Source organism: Tyto alba, unplaced genomic scaffold, assembly GCF_018691265.1.
Source record: "Tyto alba isolate M040663 unplaced genomic scaffold, T.alba_DEE_v4.0 Super-Scaffold_28, whole genome shotgun sequence".
NCBI lineage: Eukaryota > Metazoa > Chordata > Aves > Strigiformes > Tytonidae > Tyto > Tyto alba.
In genome coordinates, this window is record NW_024881302.1 from 7,321,277 (window position 1) to 7,339,910 (window position 18,634).

Genomic DNA, 18,634 nt, shown 5'->3' on the forward strand with positions numbered 1-18,634 from the left:
GATAATTTTTTTTTTTTTTATATCAGGAGGTATTTGAGAATGACTCCACACTGGCTCAGCATTTTCTTTTCTTTTTTTTTTTTTTTTTTTTTTAAAAAAATTCTCCTTTTTAAAGTGCTTCCAAATCTTTTACATCTCTTTTCCTTTTCTCTCTTTTCAACCCCCACCTTTTTTTTTTTTTTTTCCCTTGTGGTCCTGGAGACCACCCTGAAAGTCTACATGACATCATGAGAGAGAATTAAACGTACTTGAAAGGCCACTTCTGTTTTGGTGGGAACTTCTATGCAATTGCAAAGTGCCCATTAAAGCACAGGTTGTTTCCTAGAAGCATGTCCAAGCCAGTAGCGTACAAACCCCTTCAGGGCTTCTAGAAAGCATTCGCTTTTGAAATGCTGAAGGAAATTCAGAGATGAAAGGATAAGTCTCCCTGGCTGTGCATTTACAGTCTATTGTCTTCCATGAAGGATAGTATCACTCCTCAGTTGTGTTATTGCAGTTAATCCACTTAAATGCTATTGGATTTTCAGATGAGCTGAATTCTTTGCATCTGCTATTAAGATGCTTTGTTTAGATGAGAAAAGGGCTGTTATTTAAATCACAATGAGTTCAGGGAGATGTCAGGGTGCAGCAGGCACCTTGTGCCAATCTGCGCCGGGGAAAAGGGGCATTTTCTCGCCGGGGCGCCGGGGCGGGAGGATGCGAAATGCGAGCGAGCTGCCCCCGCCCGGGCCCGGCCCCGCCGCTCCGCTGCCGCGGAGGGGGGGTCGCGGCCGGCTGCGGAGGAGCCGCGGAGGAGCCCCGGGGAGCCGCGGGTCCGCGGCCGCGGTGGGGAGCCCCGCGCCCGCGTATGCCGCAGCCAGGTGCCGCAGGGCGGAGGGCGCCCCCACCCCCTCCAAACTGCTTTTTATTTTGGGGGGTTGCTTTAGTATTTCTTAAGGGGAGGGGGGGTGTTCTGCTTTGCAGTGAATGCTGCGCTGCAAGAGCAGCGAAGCTACGTTAAGGAAAAATAAACCACCGCCACAACACAACCCACCGCCGCTCTGCCCCTCCCCTTCTGTAAAAAGCACCCCCCCCCCCCAAAAAAAAAAAAAAAAAAAAAAACAACGATAAAAAACCCACCCAAACCCTCCGTGGTCATGGCGATCTGATCCGCCTTACATAAAAGGCAGGGGCACAAGGTGGATCCCGTAAGGTTACGCGGCGGCTGTTGCGCAGCAGCTCCCAGCCCTCCCCCGCCCCAGTGCCGCAGAGGGCCGGGGTGGCGGCCCCGCTCCCCCCGGCTCCTCCGGCCCCTCCTCCGACTCCTTTTTGCCTTTTTTTTTTTTTTTTTTTTTCTTTTCTTTTTCTTCCTTCCATGTGGGCAGAGCCCCTCTCGCAGGAGCAGGGGCTGCAGCTGGCGGCTCCCCCACTACTTGTTGTTTGGGGGTTTGGTGCCGGGAGTGCCGGGAGGAGGGACGGGGGCGGCGCACGGCGGGCGGGGAGCGGTATATGCTGCTCCTCGCCCCGGCCACGCTCCAGACAGGCCACCGCTTCGGAGCGAGCCCGGAGTCTTCCCTCCCTCCAGCCAGGAGTTTCAGTCCGTCTCCGATCCCCTTGGGATTTAAACCTTCTTGCATACATATATATATATTTTTTTTTCCCCTTCCTCCTCCTACTGCTCTCTTTTTTTCCTCCCGTGCAAAGTGGAGAAGGAACTGCACCAAGGCAGCCCGCGAGATCTTGCAATATTGCTCCGATTTATCACTGCTATTAATTATTATTTTTAGCCTCACCCCAGCCGGGGAGGCAAGCGGGACCATTCTCAGCAAGAGAAACATTTCGATCCATATCAATAAAGATTTTTTTTTTTAAACACCCCTCCCGCTCCCCCCTACCCCCCCCCCCCGCCTCTTTTTGCGAAAGGGGGAGAGGGTGGAGGGCAAGCACAGCGGGGTGGCGGAGAAGCCGGCAAATAGCGAAATCCCCGAGTCCCGGCGCGGAGCGGGAGGCCGCGGCGGCGGGGGGAGGCGGCCCCAGCGCCGCCCGCTGCGAGGGGGGCCCGCCGCCCCAGACAGGTGATGGGCGTTTCGGCTGCGCTCCGGATCGACTCCTTGGGTTTCACTTTGGTCTGATCTAAGCAAATATGCAGAACTACCGGCTGGTCTAGTCCTAAGAGCCAAGAGGAGCGAGCGAGAGCAGCAGAAAGGAGAACAGCCGCGCTCCCGTAGCGAGGGGAACGTACAAACAGCGGCAGCGCCGGAATTCAAGCGCCGCCGCCCCGGGCGGCCCCGACCCACCCTGGATGCGGAGGACCCCCGAGCCACCCCGCTGCCTTTCCCCTGAGGGATGGTACTGAATTTCTGCGCGGCAGGAGCCGGCCTGCAGCTCCTCTCCATCAGCGTTGCCTTCCCTCGGTGTCTAAAGTGCACTAGCCCGCGATGAGGACCTGGGCTTGCGTTTTGCTGATAGGTTTTGGCTACCTGTCCTTTACCTTCTCCGAGGTAGGTGCGAGCGGGTTCCCGCGCCCTCGGGCCCCGGGGGTCGGGGCGAGCCGGTGGCGGAGGGCACGGGGGAGCGGGCTGCCCACCTGGGCTCCGCGGGCATCTCCGCGCCCTGGAGCGCTCGCCCTGCCCCAGCCCCTGCGCGGCCGAGGCACAGAGCAAGTTGCCATTTCGTGCACGCCAGAAACGAAGGGGAATGACCATGCATTCCGCTCTGGGGCTGCGGGCTGCCTTTCAAAATTATATATGTACTCTATATAGTATATATTATATATATATTCAGGCCCCGCGGGTGCAAACGGGCTGTGGCTGTTTGCAGTCAGAGCGGTGTGCGGAGCCGCCGGGCAGCGGCCGCCCCCGCGGTGCACGGCGCTGCACACACCGCGGGCCCCGTTAGTGCCGCGGGCAGAAGTTGGTTGAATACCCTCCCCACCCCCCACCCCTCCCCCCCCCCCAAAAAAAAAAAAAGCCAACCAAACCCAACCCAACACCGCCCGGCGGTTTTTGACGATCACCCGGCTCGGAGCGGGCGGGGAGCCCCCCCCCGCATCCCCCCACCCGCACACGGTCGCTCGGGGACGGAGCGGGGCGCGGACCCGCGTCGTGGGGTTGCTACAGGTGGCCCTGGTCGGGGCGAGCGCGGTGCTCGGCGCTGCACGGCCACGGTAACTTTTTCCCGGGACCGGGTCTGCTCGGCACTGGGAGCCGCGCCGTGGGCGCTGGGAGGGTGGCGGGGAGGGAGCTGGGGAGCCGCGGACTTCCCGCCCGCTCGGGCGAAGTTCGTGGTGGGTTTCCAGCCACCGAGGGGGTTTCGGAGCCCCGCGGCGCTGCCCGACCGCCCGAGCCGTGGCGCAGTTCGGCGCGCAACCTCCGCGGGCGCGCAGGCGGGGGCGGCGGGGAGGGCTCCAGCGCCCGGTGGAGCTGGGGGCGGTGGGGTTGCGTGTGGATTTTCCCCCTGCTTAGTCCAAACACATCCACCTGCCCCCTCCCTAAAAGCCCCCGACCCCCTCCGCGCCCCCAGCCCCGAAGAGCTAAATCCCCGCTGCCGGGGGTGGGGGTGTGAGGAGGGGTGGGGGGAGCGCTGCGCGGGGCTGCGCGGTGACCCGCGGTGTGGTGTGTGTGTCTCTTTGAAAGGAGGCCGAGATCCCGCAGGAGCTGATCGAGCGGCTGGCGCACAGCGAGATCCACAGCATCCGCGACTTGCAGCGCCTCCTGGAGATTGACTCCGTAGGTAAATTAGTCCCGTCCTCCTTCCTTCCGCGCCGCCGCTCCGGGGGGAGGCACCGCGGGGGCCCCCCCGCTCCGCCCCGCTCGCCCCTCGCCGCTCCGGCCCCCGGTTGCCTCGCCCCGAGGGACGAGAGCCCTGCAGGCACCCGGCTTCAAGAGCCTGGGCGGGGGAGCTTCATTTCAAAGGGAGGCGACAGCCGAGGGGCCGATGGGGAGTTAAAACTTCGGGGTTGGGGGGGGGGGGCGGTTCAGGGCGGAGAGGGACCCGGTGACCCTCTGTGTTTTGAGACTTCTCCGTCTCTCAGCGGAGAAGAATTTCCATCAGGTTGGTTGTTGGTCTTGCATTGCTCTGTTATCTTTAAACTACTGTCCTAGAGGTATTTAAAATATTTGAAACAATATTTATGAATGAAGTCATGTCTCTTCAAGCGCTGGGCTTTATTAAAAGGAAAATAAACCATCCGCGCTGATTTTAAACAGGAACCTGCATACGAAGCTTACCCTTAAAATTACACTTTTTTTCCGAAAGAAAATAGTGCAGGGTTATTTTCTGCATCATTAGGCATGCAAATGGGTGTAGTGAGAACGTGCAGTTCAAACAGATCATTGCAGCAGTAAATCAGACCTGGAAGCACTGCATTACTGGGTTTCTTATCATTTGGTTTCACTTGATGCACTTTGTTCCTGGTGATTTCTTCCCTTAGCTGAGAGAGAATAAACCCGGCACCTTTGATGTGCCCAAGGGAAACGTGCATCTTTCTGAAGAGCAAACATGGAGAAAAATGAATGAGTTCTTGCTTGCATTGGTACTGGGCCATCTCCTTTTAAACCATATGCTGTGTATTTTTGTAAAGTCTGTGCCAGGTTCAATCACCTTCATTCAGTGTTGCAGGATCCTTCTAGGGTTTAACTCGCTGCTTTTTGTGTAGTGCTGTATTAATGAGCAGGAATGCACTAGGAACGTGGTTTACAGACATAGCTTTCAATTTTCATGTGATTAGGGAGCAAACGGTTTCCCATTACACTGAAAATGGGAATATTTCTCTCTTGCAAAACACTTTACCATAGGGGCTAATTACTAATTACCAGATTTGTTGGCATCGGTGTAATATTTTTGGAGAGCAGTGCTTCATCGTTACTGCTTATCACTGCAATTAAAGAAGCTTTCACAACAGGGAGGGGGTATGCAATACATATTTCCCCACTGAAGACTGTTTTGGATCAGACAAGTGCACTACTGCTAAAATCTTTTTCCCAGTGAACTCAGTGGAAGGCTTGGCTGCTGTTGCAGAAGGACTGGATCTGAGCGTTAGCATTTTAAAATGCTGCATGCTGCTTCTGCATTTGAGTCAGGATTCTGTAGCTACCAGTATACATTATTTTTTCCAGATACCCCAGCATAACAAGCATATGCTTCATTTTTAAATACCACTTACAAGGAGAGCAAAAGTTCACGTGGCTCCATTGCAGGAGAATCAAGCAGACAAGGGGAGCAATGGTGAGAGCTGAATAAATTAGTAGATGCAGGAGAGAAATTTATTTCAGAAAATAATTATTTACCTTGTGGCAAAAATTAACCAGAGGATGCATGACCGAAAATTGAAGAGGTCAGCCAGTAGTTTACCATGTCTTTGCATTTTTGTGCAGTTTGTCAGTTTAGAAACCATTAGAGAAACAAGACACATAAATATTTTACTATTTCAACATGAAGTAGTAATGCCTTAAGACATGAACTCAGCATTAAAAAATAAAAACAAAATATTCAGCCTTTCACTCTGTTCTTGCTTATGTGAGTGCTCCTTTTGCACGTGTGCTAAGCGTTATTCTGAGCTACACGGGCAGGACTGGATCTTCGCAGAGAGTAACTGGTCTTTACTACACACATTTATGTTTTCTGGGCAGTCCTGCAGTCTTTACTGTCGTGAGTAATTCTTATTACGGGTTTATTGAAATTACCATTGTTTTCTTCAATAAACAGGACCGGGCCTGTTTACTATATTTAGTATTAGTTTGGATTAGCAAATCAAATGTTTTCTCATTGTCACTGGTAGGATGAGATTTCTGAAATGTATTTCCTTAGGGCTGTAATTGCATTTAGGGAAAGGCTAGTTCAGTGAGGGCTTGTACAGTAGATATATTTCTGTTTTATAGCATAAACTGACTTAAAGTGAGACTCAGAATAAAAACACTCTAGTGATTATTTTCTCCCTCCTCTTAGTGCATGGTATTGCCAGTCCTTCTGCATGTGAGTAGCCCTGTTTAAACTCAGTGGGTGGACTCGAGAATTAAGAATGATCTTGTAGGGGAAGAGTTTGCAGGATCAGGCATGCAAGCAAAAAATATCTGATATTCCTGAGTAACAAGAACAGAATCTGTGGGAAACGAAGGAAGAACAGTCATTTTTCTCTTCTGCAATGAAAAGCATACATTTTTAATTGGAAAAGTAAGTTTTGTAAGTCAGAGTGGGCAGGTTTTTCTTCTATTCTGACAGATTTGGTCTCTATATTGTAGCGCAGAGATGACTGATAACCCCCTTCATAAAATTAGAAACCACACCCCCAGACCATCTGGCGTATTACTTAAAGAAAAACACTACCCAACATGGAGCTTATCATTGTATTCAAGAAAGAAAATCCAGGCCAATTTGTCAGAGCCCAGCGCTGCGTGTCCGATTCAAAGAGAAATCCCTGTAAAGGCAATATGAAAATTCTCTGTTTATATCAGAAAACAGGGTCTTACATTAATTTGCTGTGACTGGGATCCATCGTCAGCGATGGAGTTTCACTGCCGTGACGGAGAGAAGAGTCTGACCCTATTTAAAACAGAAAGCATGCACGATCCCAGGAAGTAGGCAGCTGTAGCATGCAGAGTACCGTTTTACTACTAACAGACTAAATCACTGAAACGGGGGCATTTCCTATATTCTGCCTGTGAAGTTCTCTTTGGCTTAGCAGTGTGGTTTTTCTCCTCGCGCTTCACCTCTCCCATCTGTCCTGTGGGAGGTAGAGTTCATTTCATCACCTATTATGTTTGCCTCCCGCTGGGAGCAGATTTTCCCCCAGTCATCTCTTGGCGTGGGGAAATGCAGGGCTGAGCGTGCTTCTTTGCCTGGTTTAAGGGCATCCACGACAGGGTCACCTTAGGCCATGTGAATTTAACGGCCTGTGATTAAGAACCAGCAGAGCAGCTTTTGTTAGGTGGAGAAGTGTTCTAAATTAACAGTATACTTTCATGGAAAAGTGTTGGATTGCTGCAGAGCTCAATGTATTAGAAAATCTTCTGTTGACTTTGTGGCTTTTGGTGTGGCACTCAAATGAAGGGTGTTGCAATGCATTAGCTTTTCTTGCACCTCTTAAACATCATGAGAGGTGGGCATCTGCCATGTGTGTCCTGTGTTTTTCCTGAGACAGAGGGAATACTCCTCTTCCTTTACAGTTGGTTGATCACATCTAGGTAAAGGGGGAAAAAAAAACTTAAACAAAACAGGATCTTGCAGGCTGCTACTTTTATTTCCTTTAATAGATCAAAGTTGAAAACTTAATGACATCTATCTCTGCAGTTGGATGTCAGAAGGGCATATTTTGCATCAGCCAGAAAGAAGATCAAACAGACAGATTGACATTGCCTTGGGCTTTCTGGCTCTAGGACCGATTTGTAAGACAGACCATTTCAGTTTATTGTACCTTACATTGAATTCCTGAAAAAAAGAGATAACAAGAATTTCCTAAACTGCTGCTGTTGGTACGAGAAGTCTTGGACCTACACTTTTTCATACACGTCAAAGCAACATCTAGAAGGGTTTGTGTTAAGACTGGATATAGTGGGGATTTTATCTCACATAAAATTGTTTAGGAAGGAGATGGCAATGCAAAACTTTAATTTGATACATATAAAATAACAGTAGTCTTAAGATGCTTTCCACATGCTTATTGAGTGAGAAGAGTAATCACATATTGGCAGAATGTCACAGGAACTCTGTGATTTATACTCTATGACCCAGTGGAAAAGTGCCAATCTGACAAAAAAGAACAATTTCAGCTACACTAATGGATCGACCAAGGCTAATTGCAAGAGTTTTTATACCCATCATTGATATGTTGTCAGTACATAAAAGATTACAGAGAAATTTCTTGATCAGCTGCCATGAAAACATTTTTTTATTATCAAAATGTTAAAAGAGAGCTGCATTAATCTGGCTCCATGCAGCATCCTCCATCTTCACTTAGTGACAAGCAGTGTTTAATTGGTAAACTAAGAACCACCTTACTAAGCTTTCTGATCTAAGCCTCATTTTGTGAGGCGCTAAGCACCCACAAACTCCCATTTCCTAAGAGATCCTTACCCTGCAACTTTATGCTCCTAAATCAGTACATTAGGGGGAAAAACTGATGCAAATTAGGTATCGGGCATCTTTAAAGTCAAACTAGAGACTGTTATTTGTAATTACTGTAGCATTGTTGTTTTAACAAAGTAAAGTCTTCTGGCCACACATCCAGAGTCAAGTGTGGGTTTCAAAGCTGACTTTCTGATTTTTCAGTCCTGCTTGGGCAAGAGTCCTGTTGACTTAAAGATTGCTTGAAATGCAGTGATTTTCCCATTGACTTTACTGGGAGATGGAATTCCTTCCAAATGCCTGTGGGGATCAGGCAGACACCAAGTACCTTTAGCATTATAGTGTCTTCTGGCTGCAGCCATGTGCTCCGTAATTCTGTTTATTAAAAAAAAAAAGTAAAATGGATGCTGCGTAAATAGAAATAATACAATTGGTGTTGCATAATGCATTGAGGTTTGACTGGAACTTGTTTTGCAGTCTGCTGTGCTAGATTTGTAGATCTCTTTTTTTAACCTCCACAACGAGACATGAACTTATGAAATGATATACATGCCTAAGATATGTAGTGAGACAGTGAGATACAGTATGAGCCAGAGGCCTTCTTCACCTTAGAAATCATCTTATAAGCAACACATGCTCCTCGACATGTCATTTTGCTTTATAAACATGATGATAGAATATGGCTAATTGCAGCTGAGTTGAGCAGTTATATATAAGCACATGGCTTAACATATTGGTTAGCTGATCATACTATTTCTTTAGTCTTACCAGTTTCTTTAAACAAGACAGCAAGAAATCAGTCATGTTAGAAGGGAGCTATGCCAGCGTGTTGAATGTGGGATTAGGGCCTGTGGCTCCGGCCTGCCGTACAGCTGGCATCATCGATGGTTTCTTTTTTCAGCAAGGTGTCTGTGCCCACCAAGCAGTTCGGATTAGAGGCATTAGTTCTGTGTTTAATCTTTTTTAAACACTGTTTGCATGCGGACAGAGATGCTTCTTGCTCTGAGCCTAGCTTGGATCTTACACTGAGAAAAATTCATGCTGCTTTCTTTTGAGTATCACTTCATTGCCTGAAATTGAGGGAGAGATTGTGACAACTCGAAGCTGCCAAAAAGGAGGTCAGTGCTAAGGTGTTGGGCGGCTGAGTGCTAGGAAGCAGAAGAGGGCTGGAGGAACATCAGAACGGATCCTCATTTTGCATAACGTCATTTGGGGTCAGGTGGATGGCCTGGTGCCATCACAATGGGATGCAGGAGACCTGGCTCTGCTCCCCAGCTCAGTTGCAAACTTCCTGTGGGGTCTCAGGCAAGCCATTTCAATTACCCCACTGATGAGTTTTCTGGAATGTGAGGTACAGTAAAAGCAGAAATAAAATCCATTAGTCATTGCTGTGTTACATTACAGGACTGGGACTGCAAATAAGGCCCACTGTCAGCTATTCAGTTAGGTTCCAAACTTTCCCATCCGAATCAATGGGAGGACACAAGCACTCTACATGGGAAGTAGGAGTCAACTTATTTGGGTAAATTGAGAGTGTGGGTTTCACACTGACTTATTTCAGACAAGGATCTGTTCAGATGCTAAGGAAAAGACAGGACCAGTGAGTGATCCTGGCACTACCACGATCCTGGACCTCCCATTTCATCTTCTCTTAGCTACCTATGATAGCATTTTCCAAGAAGTAAAGATAAAACTTGGGGCACAGAGCTCTTTCTGAGGTGCTGAAGATTCCTCTGTCTTCATGTCTTACCAAGCTCTGCAGGTGGTTGCACAAGCTGTGTGCTCTTTAGGGCAGGATTTCTTGGAGGGAGGAGAAAAGGAGTTGGTTTGTTTGTAGAGCAGACCCTTACAATGTGTATCACTAATAAAGCTGAGAATAAAACAAGTTCCAGAGTCGCAGTCAACTGTGCATACAAAACGAACCCAAAACAGGGAGGGTGACAGTGCAGAAGACAGGTGTGTAGGATGTTGGTAGCTTGCAGAGGGGGTAATTTAGTACTGTGTAATAGCCATTTACATTTTTTAGTGCACGTCACAGTTTTCTTTGGAGCCAGCAGTGAAACCTCAAAACTATCCAGTGATGTTACAAAGGGCACTCCAAGCAGCAGAGCGCTAAAATTCTTAGTTTTGGTGTATTGGAATCTGTATGCAGTCCTCAGTGTGCTTACATCTTCCTGATCTCCTGTTCGCAGATTGTGCTTGTTGTTTTCAGAACCCCACTGCATGGGACACGACCTGGACTGCTTCACTTAACAAAACCAAATAGTTGGAGCAGTTATTTTGTTATTTTTTATGATAAATGAAATGCCAAGTTTTCCATCTTTGCTTTTTCTCATGGCCCTTTAACCCATGTGGTAGGCTTATTTAGGGAACAAGACAGCCTGGATGCAGTCCCAGAGTTTGCAGTAGCTTCAGATGCCCCTCCAAAGGTTAGGATACTTCACAGGGGATTTGTTCTGCAACAGAGAGGCTAAAAGGAAACCCACGCTAGTTACTTTTTGCTTTTGATTCTGTCCCAATACTGCCCAAGCGAGAGAAAATTTACAGAGGCAGCATTGTTACTGTTGGGTGTGTAATACCATATTTTCTACTGTAGCCTCACACCAGAACTTCAAAAAACTTACAAGAAATGTTTCACGTGAAGTATTATTGTTCCTATTTCTACACCTTTCCAGTAAGAAACGTTGTATTATGCCTTTCACATAAAAATGCAACTGTTTTACTTTAGGTGTGGTTCTGTGTCACAGAGTGTGAACTGTTTCTGGGTCCTTTCATTAATATGGATATTAGAGTTAAATTATGTATGCTTATACATGACATTTATCATCCTTGTCTTCCTTGCCTTATGCCCCTCTGGTTGCACTGACAGGAGTTACATTAGACTAATTGCAGCAGGATTTGGTCTCGTGCATATGAACAGCACAGATTTATATGTGTGGAACAGCACTGTAGCAACCCTGCTGTAAATAACTTAGCTGAGATTTAATATTTTGTTTCTTGTTCTAGGATATGATGATGTTTCAGAAACAAACTTGAGATCTTACAGTGTACATTCTGCTAAACATGTGCAAGAGAATCGTCCTGTGCCCATTCGCAGAAAAAGAAGCATTGGTAAGAAACAAGCTATTTGTACTTAGGGAATAAAAACAGAGGGGGTGCTTTTGGTCAGCCAAGCAGGACATTTCACTGGAAAAATGTGACATGCACAGAGGAAAAAGGCCATTTCTAGTTTCTGCCTTTCTTTTTGCACAAAATGAGCCGTTGCCGGAGAAGCTGTCTTCTGGAGGGTGTCCATAGGAGACAGACAAGCACAAATTCTTTACATTCACTTTCTTGTTGCAGCATGTTAGAAAGCTAGACCTTGGTTAGAAAATGCTGTGATTTTCGATGTATAATTCATAGTGTGGGGAACAGCTACAGCAGTGTGCTTTAAAAAACATCAACAGTTGGTAGAGTTTTCAGTACAGAAGCTCCACAAAAGGAAACAGCTTGACTCTTTATTCACAAGAAAAAAACAGTTTATCCAAAAATTTAAAAGCCATTGATGGAAACGCTGGGGCATTGATTTCCATCATTATATGGGGTAGTAGGCATGTTTACAGGGGATTTTGTTCTTTATTAAACAATAATGATGGTGACCCAATAAAGCCCAAATATAAATTGAAAGAGATGCTAATGATTTTTTGAATAGGATTTCTACGCAGCGCTTGTTCATCTGATCAGATCTGACTGTTTTACCATTCCATTTGACTGTGGAAAACATCCATGATCTTATCTATTATAGGTTATTCAGAGTCAATATATTTGTACTTTAAGCTATGGTGGCACGCAGTAGATAGCACAGCATGCTGTCAGCATGGATTTGCAGTGTGAATTGGCAAGCGCACTCGGCACATTGAATGCCTCTAGAGAACAGCGGTTCTGAAACAGTCTGCTACACTTGGCACCTTACTCTGCAAGGTGTTGAATGCCTCCCCATAAAAGTCAGTGGGAACTGGATATGCTCAATAACTTGTAGGAGTTGTTAGCTATCTTGCAGTGTTGGATCCATTAATTTTCTGCATTGGGGATTGAGAAGAATTTTCACTCTAGCCAACCAAAATGCATCTTTTTCAAAACTAAGCCTAGATTTTCATGTTACAGGCACAGGTCAGGCCTGAACTTCTTGTACTTAAGAAGTAACTGAAGAAGTGCAGGCAGTATTCCAGTTCCCTGACACATCTAACCCAAAGCTATCACTGCTTCCACTGTGAGGCAAAAAAATCCAAGCTGCCTTTGGAGAACTTAGAATCAAACATGTTGCCCCTGCAATTGCTATTATCTTCTGGACTGTTTGAATTGCCAGCTTGACTTCTTAGGCAATCCCTAGGTTGAGAATGCTACATGGTTTGGATTTTTCACGGCGGCAGCAGCATGCAGCACTACAGAGCTACTTTTATGATCTTGTGGCTGAACCTGTTGCCTACAAGCTCACCTTACTTGAGCCCAGCAGGATATTGGTCATGCTACTCTTGTGGTTTTGCGTCCTTCAAGAAATAACAAATTAAATAAAACCTACCATGTACAAAGCTTTGATTAACTTCATTTGGAAAAAGTAGCAGTTGCCCTTTGGGATGGCAGATGGACCAGACTCCCTGATGTGGGGATGTTAAGGTTTTAGAAGTGGAAACCTAAGACTTGAAAGCGTCAAGCTGGTGCATGTTGTTTCCCAGCTTAGCCACTTTGGGTGTGATATTAGTATCCTCAATGCAACTTCTGTGGTGCTATTTGCCAGGTATTGCGTGTTTGCGTGATAATGTGTGTGTGCAATAATCTCCCCAGTGTTGTAAAATAACAGCTGCTGTTACGCAGTCACTAGGAGGCTGTATTACAGGATCATCTAATCTGGAGAAGCCCCTGGGTTGCTGTCACTTCTAAAGAGCCAGGATTGTCTTATCTAATGGTACGTGCTCCGAGCTATGTTGGGAGCCATTGTAAGCCCTCATTTTAGGGCTGGGCTTTTGGGAGTGAGTCAAGCTTCTCCCTAGGGTAGCACACACAGTTTAGTAGGCAAGAAGTACTCACCACCGACTAGTCAGTAAGCAGTGGGAACTGAGAACACCATCTCAACTCACCGGCTAAGGATGTCACTCGTGAATTGGTGCTGTAAAGTATCTGGGTGCTCTGAGCTGAGAGAAGCAGCTCACCTGGAAGTGTGAATTTCTTGTGCTTGCAGAGGAAGCCATCCCAGCTGTCTGCAAAACACGGACGGTTATATATGAGATACCTCGGAGTCAGATTGATCCCACCTCTGCCAACTTCCTGATATGGCCACCCTGCGTGGAGGTGAAACGTTGCACTGGCTGTTGCAACACCAGCAGCGTGAAATGCCAGCCGTCGCGGATACATCACAGAAGTGTCAAGGTGAGTGAATCGTGGCTGCAGAGCCCTGAGAGGCTCCTCTTAAGTCTGAAAACTCCAGGTATTCTTGTGGCTGTTCTGTATGACCTGGATCTTTATTATCCATCCTCACAGCCGCAGGACCAGATCCAATGCTCCTCTGCATTTTGAGTGAGCAGATGGCCTTCTCAAGTTACTCGGTCATTAGAAACTCTTGGGTTTGGATTTGATTTTCACAGGATTCCCTTTAGGTTTTTCTTCTTTTGTAATGAAAATAACGTTGATTGTGTCTTTCCCATGATCTTGCACAGCACAAATCTTGAAGTTAAGAAGATAAAATGACTCAAGGGGCATTGGACTTAAAAAAATAAATAAATCACAGTATGGAATGCTGTTTTCTTAATTAAATATTATGCCGGCTAAATTGGGCTTTTATATTTGACAACATAACACTTTTGATCTGAAAAAATGTGTTTCAAATTACCTTACCCCAGGGATAGAAGACTCAACGGCTTCATGCTGTATTTACTCATTAGACAAAATCCCTGTTGCAATTTTCCAGTAAATATTACGTGAAATATTTCTCATGTTCATTCGGCTTCACTGTGTTCTAATTTTTATCAGTATTTAAACAAGTAATGTTGATCTACATCTGCTTGTAGATTAGACTTACACTTAGCATTTATATTGTTAAGACTCTAAGTTCTTGTTGCCCTGAGTATTTTAAGAGCAGAATTTTTTAAAAAATAAACCACATTCTTGAACGTAAAATTGCCCAGCACAACACACTTATCACTGTATGTGCAATAGATTTCTTATTGAGAAGGGTGCTGTTAATGTAGCACTCTATGTCCTAAACACAAAATAAGGCACCTTAGCCATTTGATTGTTTTTCATATACACAGACATGCATCTGAGCAGGATTTATTTTTCTTTTCCGTTTCTGAACATCTGAAAAATGTTTTCACACCCAAATAAGCTGAAGAAACATCTGAACAGATTCCCTCAGTCTTTCCAAAAATAATTGTGCTTTACAATTGCTTGCTGCCCTTCCTTTGTGGGATATGCTTTGCAGAAACAATTAAAAATGAGGAAAGATTTGGGATCAATAATTATTTGAAGCCTGAGAACAAATGGGGGAGGTTGAAGCACTACAATTATAAGCCAGTCAGTATAAGAGCTAAACAGCAAAGTGCCTCAGGGTTATAATATCTAGTGCTGTTGCTTTTGTATTTGATACAGCTTCCAGTTAATTCTGTGTTGCAACTAATACATACAAAGCAGTTGGAGATGCCCAAGAAAGAGTTGAGCCGTGTATTGTGACTTGCTGTTGGTACTTGTGTGTGACATTGCAACCTTGTGCTTGTTTCCTACCCCTGCACTGATGGGGAAGATTACAGATAGAGAAAGATTTGGCTGTTGAGGTCCCCTGCTGCCGGGGACACCGAGGTTCCCTAGAAGCTGCAAACTCCGCAACTGGCAGCAGCTTTGCAGGATGTCATTGCTGGGGCTGCTTCCCCAGTGTATCGTCACATTAATAAAATCTTAGTTTCTCATCCAGTCCACTGATAAGTTTCAGTGCTTTTAGATTTGCATTCATTTTAGTAGGGTGCAAGCTAAAAGTAGGCTCAGCTGAGCAGCTGCTTTTTGTGGCTGTGTAAATATATTGCCACCAGCAATATCAATATATGTCAGCCAGCTTTGGAGGACTTTTTTTTTTTTTTTTTTTCCCCAAGCTCCAAGACTGCTCCAAACAGTCATTAAGTAGAAGGGAAAAAAAAAGGACAAGAGGTCAGGCAGGAACAGGATGTTCATTGTAAAGGTTGTAGACTGACCCCACTGTCACACCAGAAATCTCTGAACAGAATCCATATTTATGCCCTCCAGAGTCAGATCCTCTTGTAGCTTTGATATAATTGATGGTTTTATGAGCCTTTTGACAATCCTATGTTCAGTCGAGTGTCTGCTCATGCCATTAAGTAGCTGGCCCAGAGTGAGGGTCGCTGGAAAGGTAGGGGGAGTGGTTTTGGAGAGCCTTCTCAGCTGTTCCTGCAGTGCGGTTGGAAAGCAGTCTTGTATTTTCCCCTGATGTCAGACTGCATAAAAGCCCTCTTTTGATTGAACATTGAAAAGGCTTTCCCCACTTCCTCTTCATTGACAAGGTAGTGAGATCATAGCTGGCCCATTCACACTAGAAAAATGTTCATCCAGAAAGGTCAGCAAGTGGGTTTGCATCATCCAACACGCGAAAGCAAAGGGTGTTTTCTTTGTCTTACTGAGGGCTACTGTAGTCAAGGTTAAGAGACGGCTGTGGCAGTGTGGGAGGAGCAGCGGAGGTGCTTGTATTGGGGCATTCCGTTCTTGAGACGTGATTCAAAGGCTGTAGTGCTCGGGGATGTCCTTACTTCGCCTTCACTGACCTTTGGTCAGTGAAGTACCATTAATGGGCTTGTGGAATAGGAGCTGTAGAGGCTCCAAGTCAGGGGTCTTGGCGGAACAGCTTCCCCAAAAAGGGTCCTCTAAGGTTTTCCTTTCATGGGGTGGGTTAGTGAAAGGTAAGTTTGCCCTGCACCATGACAGAGAGCTCATGAGAGCATAGCCTAAATGTCCTAAAGACATCTCTGTTTAGCCAGCTGTACCTGTACAGCACTGTGGAAACTGGACTGAAATGAAGAGACTGGTTGGGAGTTAGTCTTTGATAGGAAGGAAAACATTGCATTTCTCCCCTGATAGAGTAATGGTGACAAAGATTGGTGAGTTAGGGGTGTTGGTGTCTGTTCCAGATATATTTCCTCCCCTGTCTGCAAAAGCATTTCAGTACCATCTGCAGATTCTGTTGCTTCTGCATAGAGAGACTGAGTATTTGCCAAGTACCAGACCGTAATTTATTTTGGGGGGGGGTTTCTGAACTGAGTATTCCCAGGAGGTTTTTTGTAATGTTGAGCATGTTGTTCTCAGTGCTTTTGGTCACAGCAGCAAAAACCGGTTAGTACTATATAGCAAATCCTGCCTATACTGCTGATTTTTAATAGCCAAGATGAACATCATGGTTGTTTGCAGCAAGGCTGATTTCTGAACTAAGAAAAAAAAGAGCTAAATCACTCCATCTACTTCAGCTTTGCCTTCTGCTTGGCCTTGAGATATAGCCATACCAGCTTTAGTCATTTCTGAATATTCAGTGTTGAGATCATTTGGGAGAACTGAACCTAGTGCATGACAGTAAATTAATATGAGCAGAAGATGCAGAGAAAAGGAGTGGGAGAGAATGCAGGAGCAGCTCCTCAGGTGTTGCCTGGGAGTTGTTCAGCGAGGTTTTGGAGATAGATGTTAAAAAACCACAGGAACTCAGAACGAGTTGTTCAGCTGAGCTACCCGGTCCCTGAAGAGGTTAAAAAGGCCTTGCAGCACAAATTGCACGTGTAGGTAAAATGACTATACGTAATGTTGGCAGGTTTAAGAACATTTTTCTTCAGTGACTGTTTCTAGGATAAACAGCACTTTGATTTTAGCTGTGGCTTCACTGGGACCTGCAGTCAGGACCAGCTGACAGGTATCAAAGGTCAATTTAAGAACAGGAGAAACTAGGGAACCCCGGCAGAGGTGAAGGCGGAAAACCAGAGAGGTGCCCTCAGGGCGCGAGAGGAGCCCTGCCATGGTCCGTCACCTGGCAGAGGGCGAGGTCTGGCAGCCGCCGCTCGGGGAGGGAGGGCAGAGACCCGGCACCAGCCGCTCCCCCCGCGCCCCCGAGGCGGGTAGCGAGTTGGCTGCAGCACCCCCCGGCTGTGCCCGCCGGCCGTTCCGCCGGCCGCGGCCCCGCCGCCGCGCCCGGGCGGGCTGCACCCCGCCGCCCCTCCCCGCCGCCTTCCCAGCGTGCCCCGCGGCCGCCTCGGCCTCCCGCGCCGCGGGGACTGCGTTTCCCAGCGTGCCCCGCTGCCGTGACAAGGCTCCCCGGCGCCCCCCGTCCCCACCCGGGACCGCGGCGGGGCTGTGGCGGCCGCACGTTGCCCTGGGGCCTGGTGGGGCCACAGCCCCCGCGCTCAGGGCATTGACGAGGCTTCTCCCTGCCCTGGGGGGCTGGTAGAGCCGCCGCCCATCCCCGGAGCTGATAAGACAGTGCACCCCAGGGCCTCGCTTCCCTCAGGGAAAACTCTCCCTACCCTAAATAACTGTGCGCGAGGAATTTCTGAGGTAGGGATTTTGCCAGAGGATCGCCCGGTGATGTCTTTAATGGGTATTTTCAGATGGGTGGCTGCCAGGCTCTTTCCATCCTGCCTGAATTGGGGAGGCACGAACAGCTGGCGTGGTGTGTCCCGGAGGGCACCGTGCCAGCCCGGCCATCCTGTCCCTGCCGCGGTGGCTCTGGTCCTGCAAAACGCTCGCTGACTTGCCAGGCCCCACGGGAGCCCTGATCCTACCTCAGTCCTTCTGGTGCCCTTATGCCCTGTTGACTTATGTCTTCCTCACCGACCTGGGGGCTGTAAGGATCACAGCTGCAAGGTGGAGATAGGCTTTCCCTCCATTGTGTCGCACAAATTTATTGTAATACGGAAGAAGTAGATGCTTCCAAAAAGCATCCTCATTCAGTTGCTTTTTGGTTTTATTTCTGTATTTAGCTATCAGCCACGTGAATTTTTCTGTTATGAGGAATTATCTGCGCTGAGCCTTCTTTTGTAAGTTCCTGCCTATGATAAATTTTGGCTTTGTGCTAGAGGTGTTTTGGACACTTCTGCTTACAGTCTTGTTTTTTTCCTACTATTACTCCCTGATTTAATCTCTCTTGGAGAAGCTCTGGAATAGGCGTTCCCATGATGTTTCCGTTAGGCCACAAACTTTTATCAGATTTTATTTTCATTTTTACTTAGCTTCCATACCATACCACAGGATAGTGCAGTGATAGTATACAGCGATGCAAGTATGGTGCCACTGATTATACACCATTTAATTAAGCTAGTAGTCAGTTATTTTACTGTTTTAGAGAATTTTTATATAGTGGTGTTTTGTGGTTTTGGAGGATTTGAGGATTTTTAGTTTTGTTGCATTAGAGACAAGTAAAAGAAGCTGGTGTGGGTTTGTTGAGGACTGACCATCTCAAAGCCTTTGGTGATACACTTGAGAGTAACTGTACATTATAAACACCAGGGAGAAAAATACAAAGCAGAAAAAAGATGCTAACACAAGGCCAAATCCCATGCTGTTAGCATAGCTATCCCTGTTT

General features: G+C 46.9%; 1 protein-coding gene across 5 annotated transcripts in view; it reads left to right on the top strand.

The window, feature by feature from the left end:
- The first annotated feature begins 1,369 nt into the window (after positions 1 to 1,369).
- Positions 1,370 to 18,634, top strand: part of PDGFA (platelet derived growth factor subunit A) — a 36,871-nt gene continuing 19,606 nt past the window's right edge. For all 5 annotated transcript variants that reach the window (XR_006165860.1, XR_006165861.1, XM_032983657.2 and 2 more), the window contains exons 1-4: positions 1,370 to 2,480; positions 3,615 to 3,711; positions 11,047 to 11,151; positions 13,256 to 13,443. Coding sequence is in view for 3 of the 5 variants with exons in the window: in XM_032983657.2 (XP_032839548.2) it covers positions 2,418 to 2,480; positions 3,615 to 3,711; positions 11,047 to 11,151; positions 13,256 to 13,443 (453 nt within the window). In the remaining 2 variants the exon portion in view is untranslated. The remainder of the gene's footprint in view (positions 2,481 to 3,614; positions 3,712 to 11,046; positions 11,152 to 13,255; positions 13,444 to 18,634) is intronic.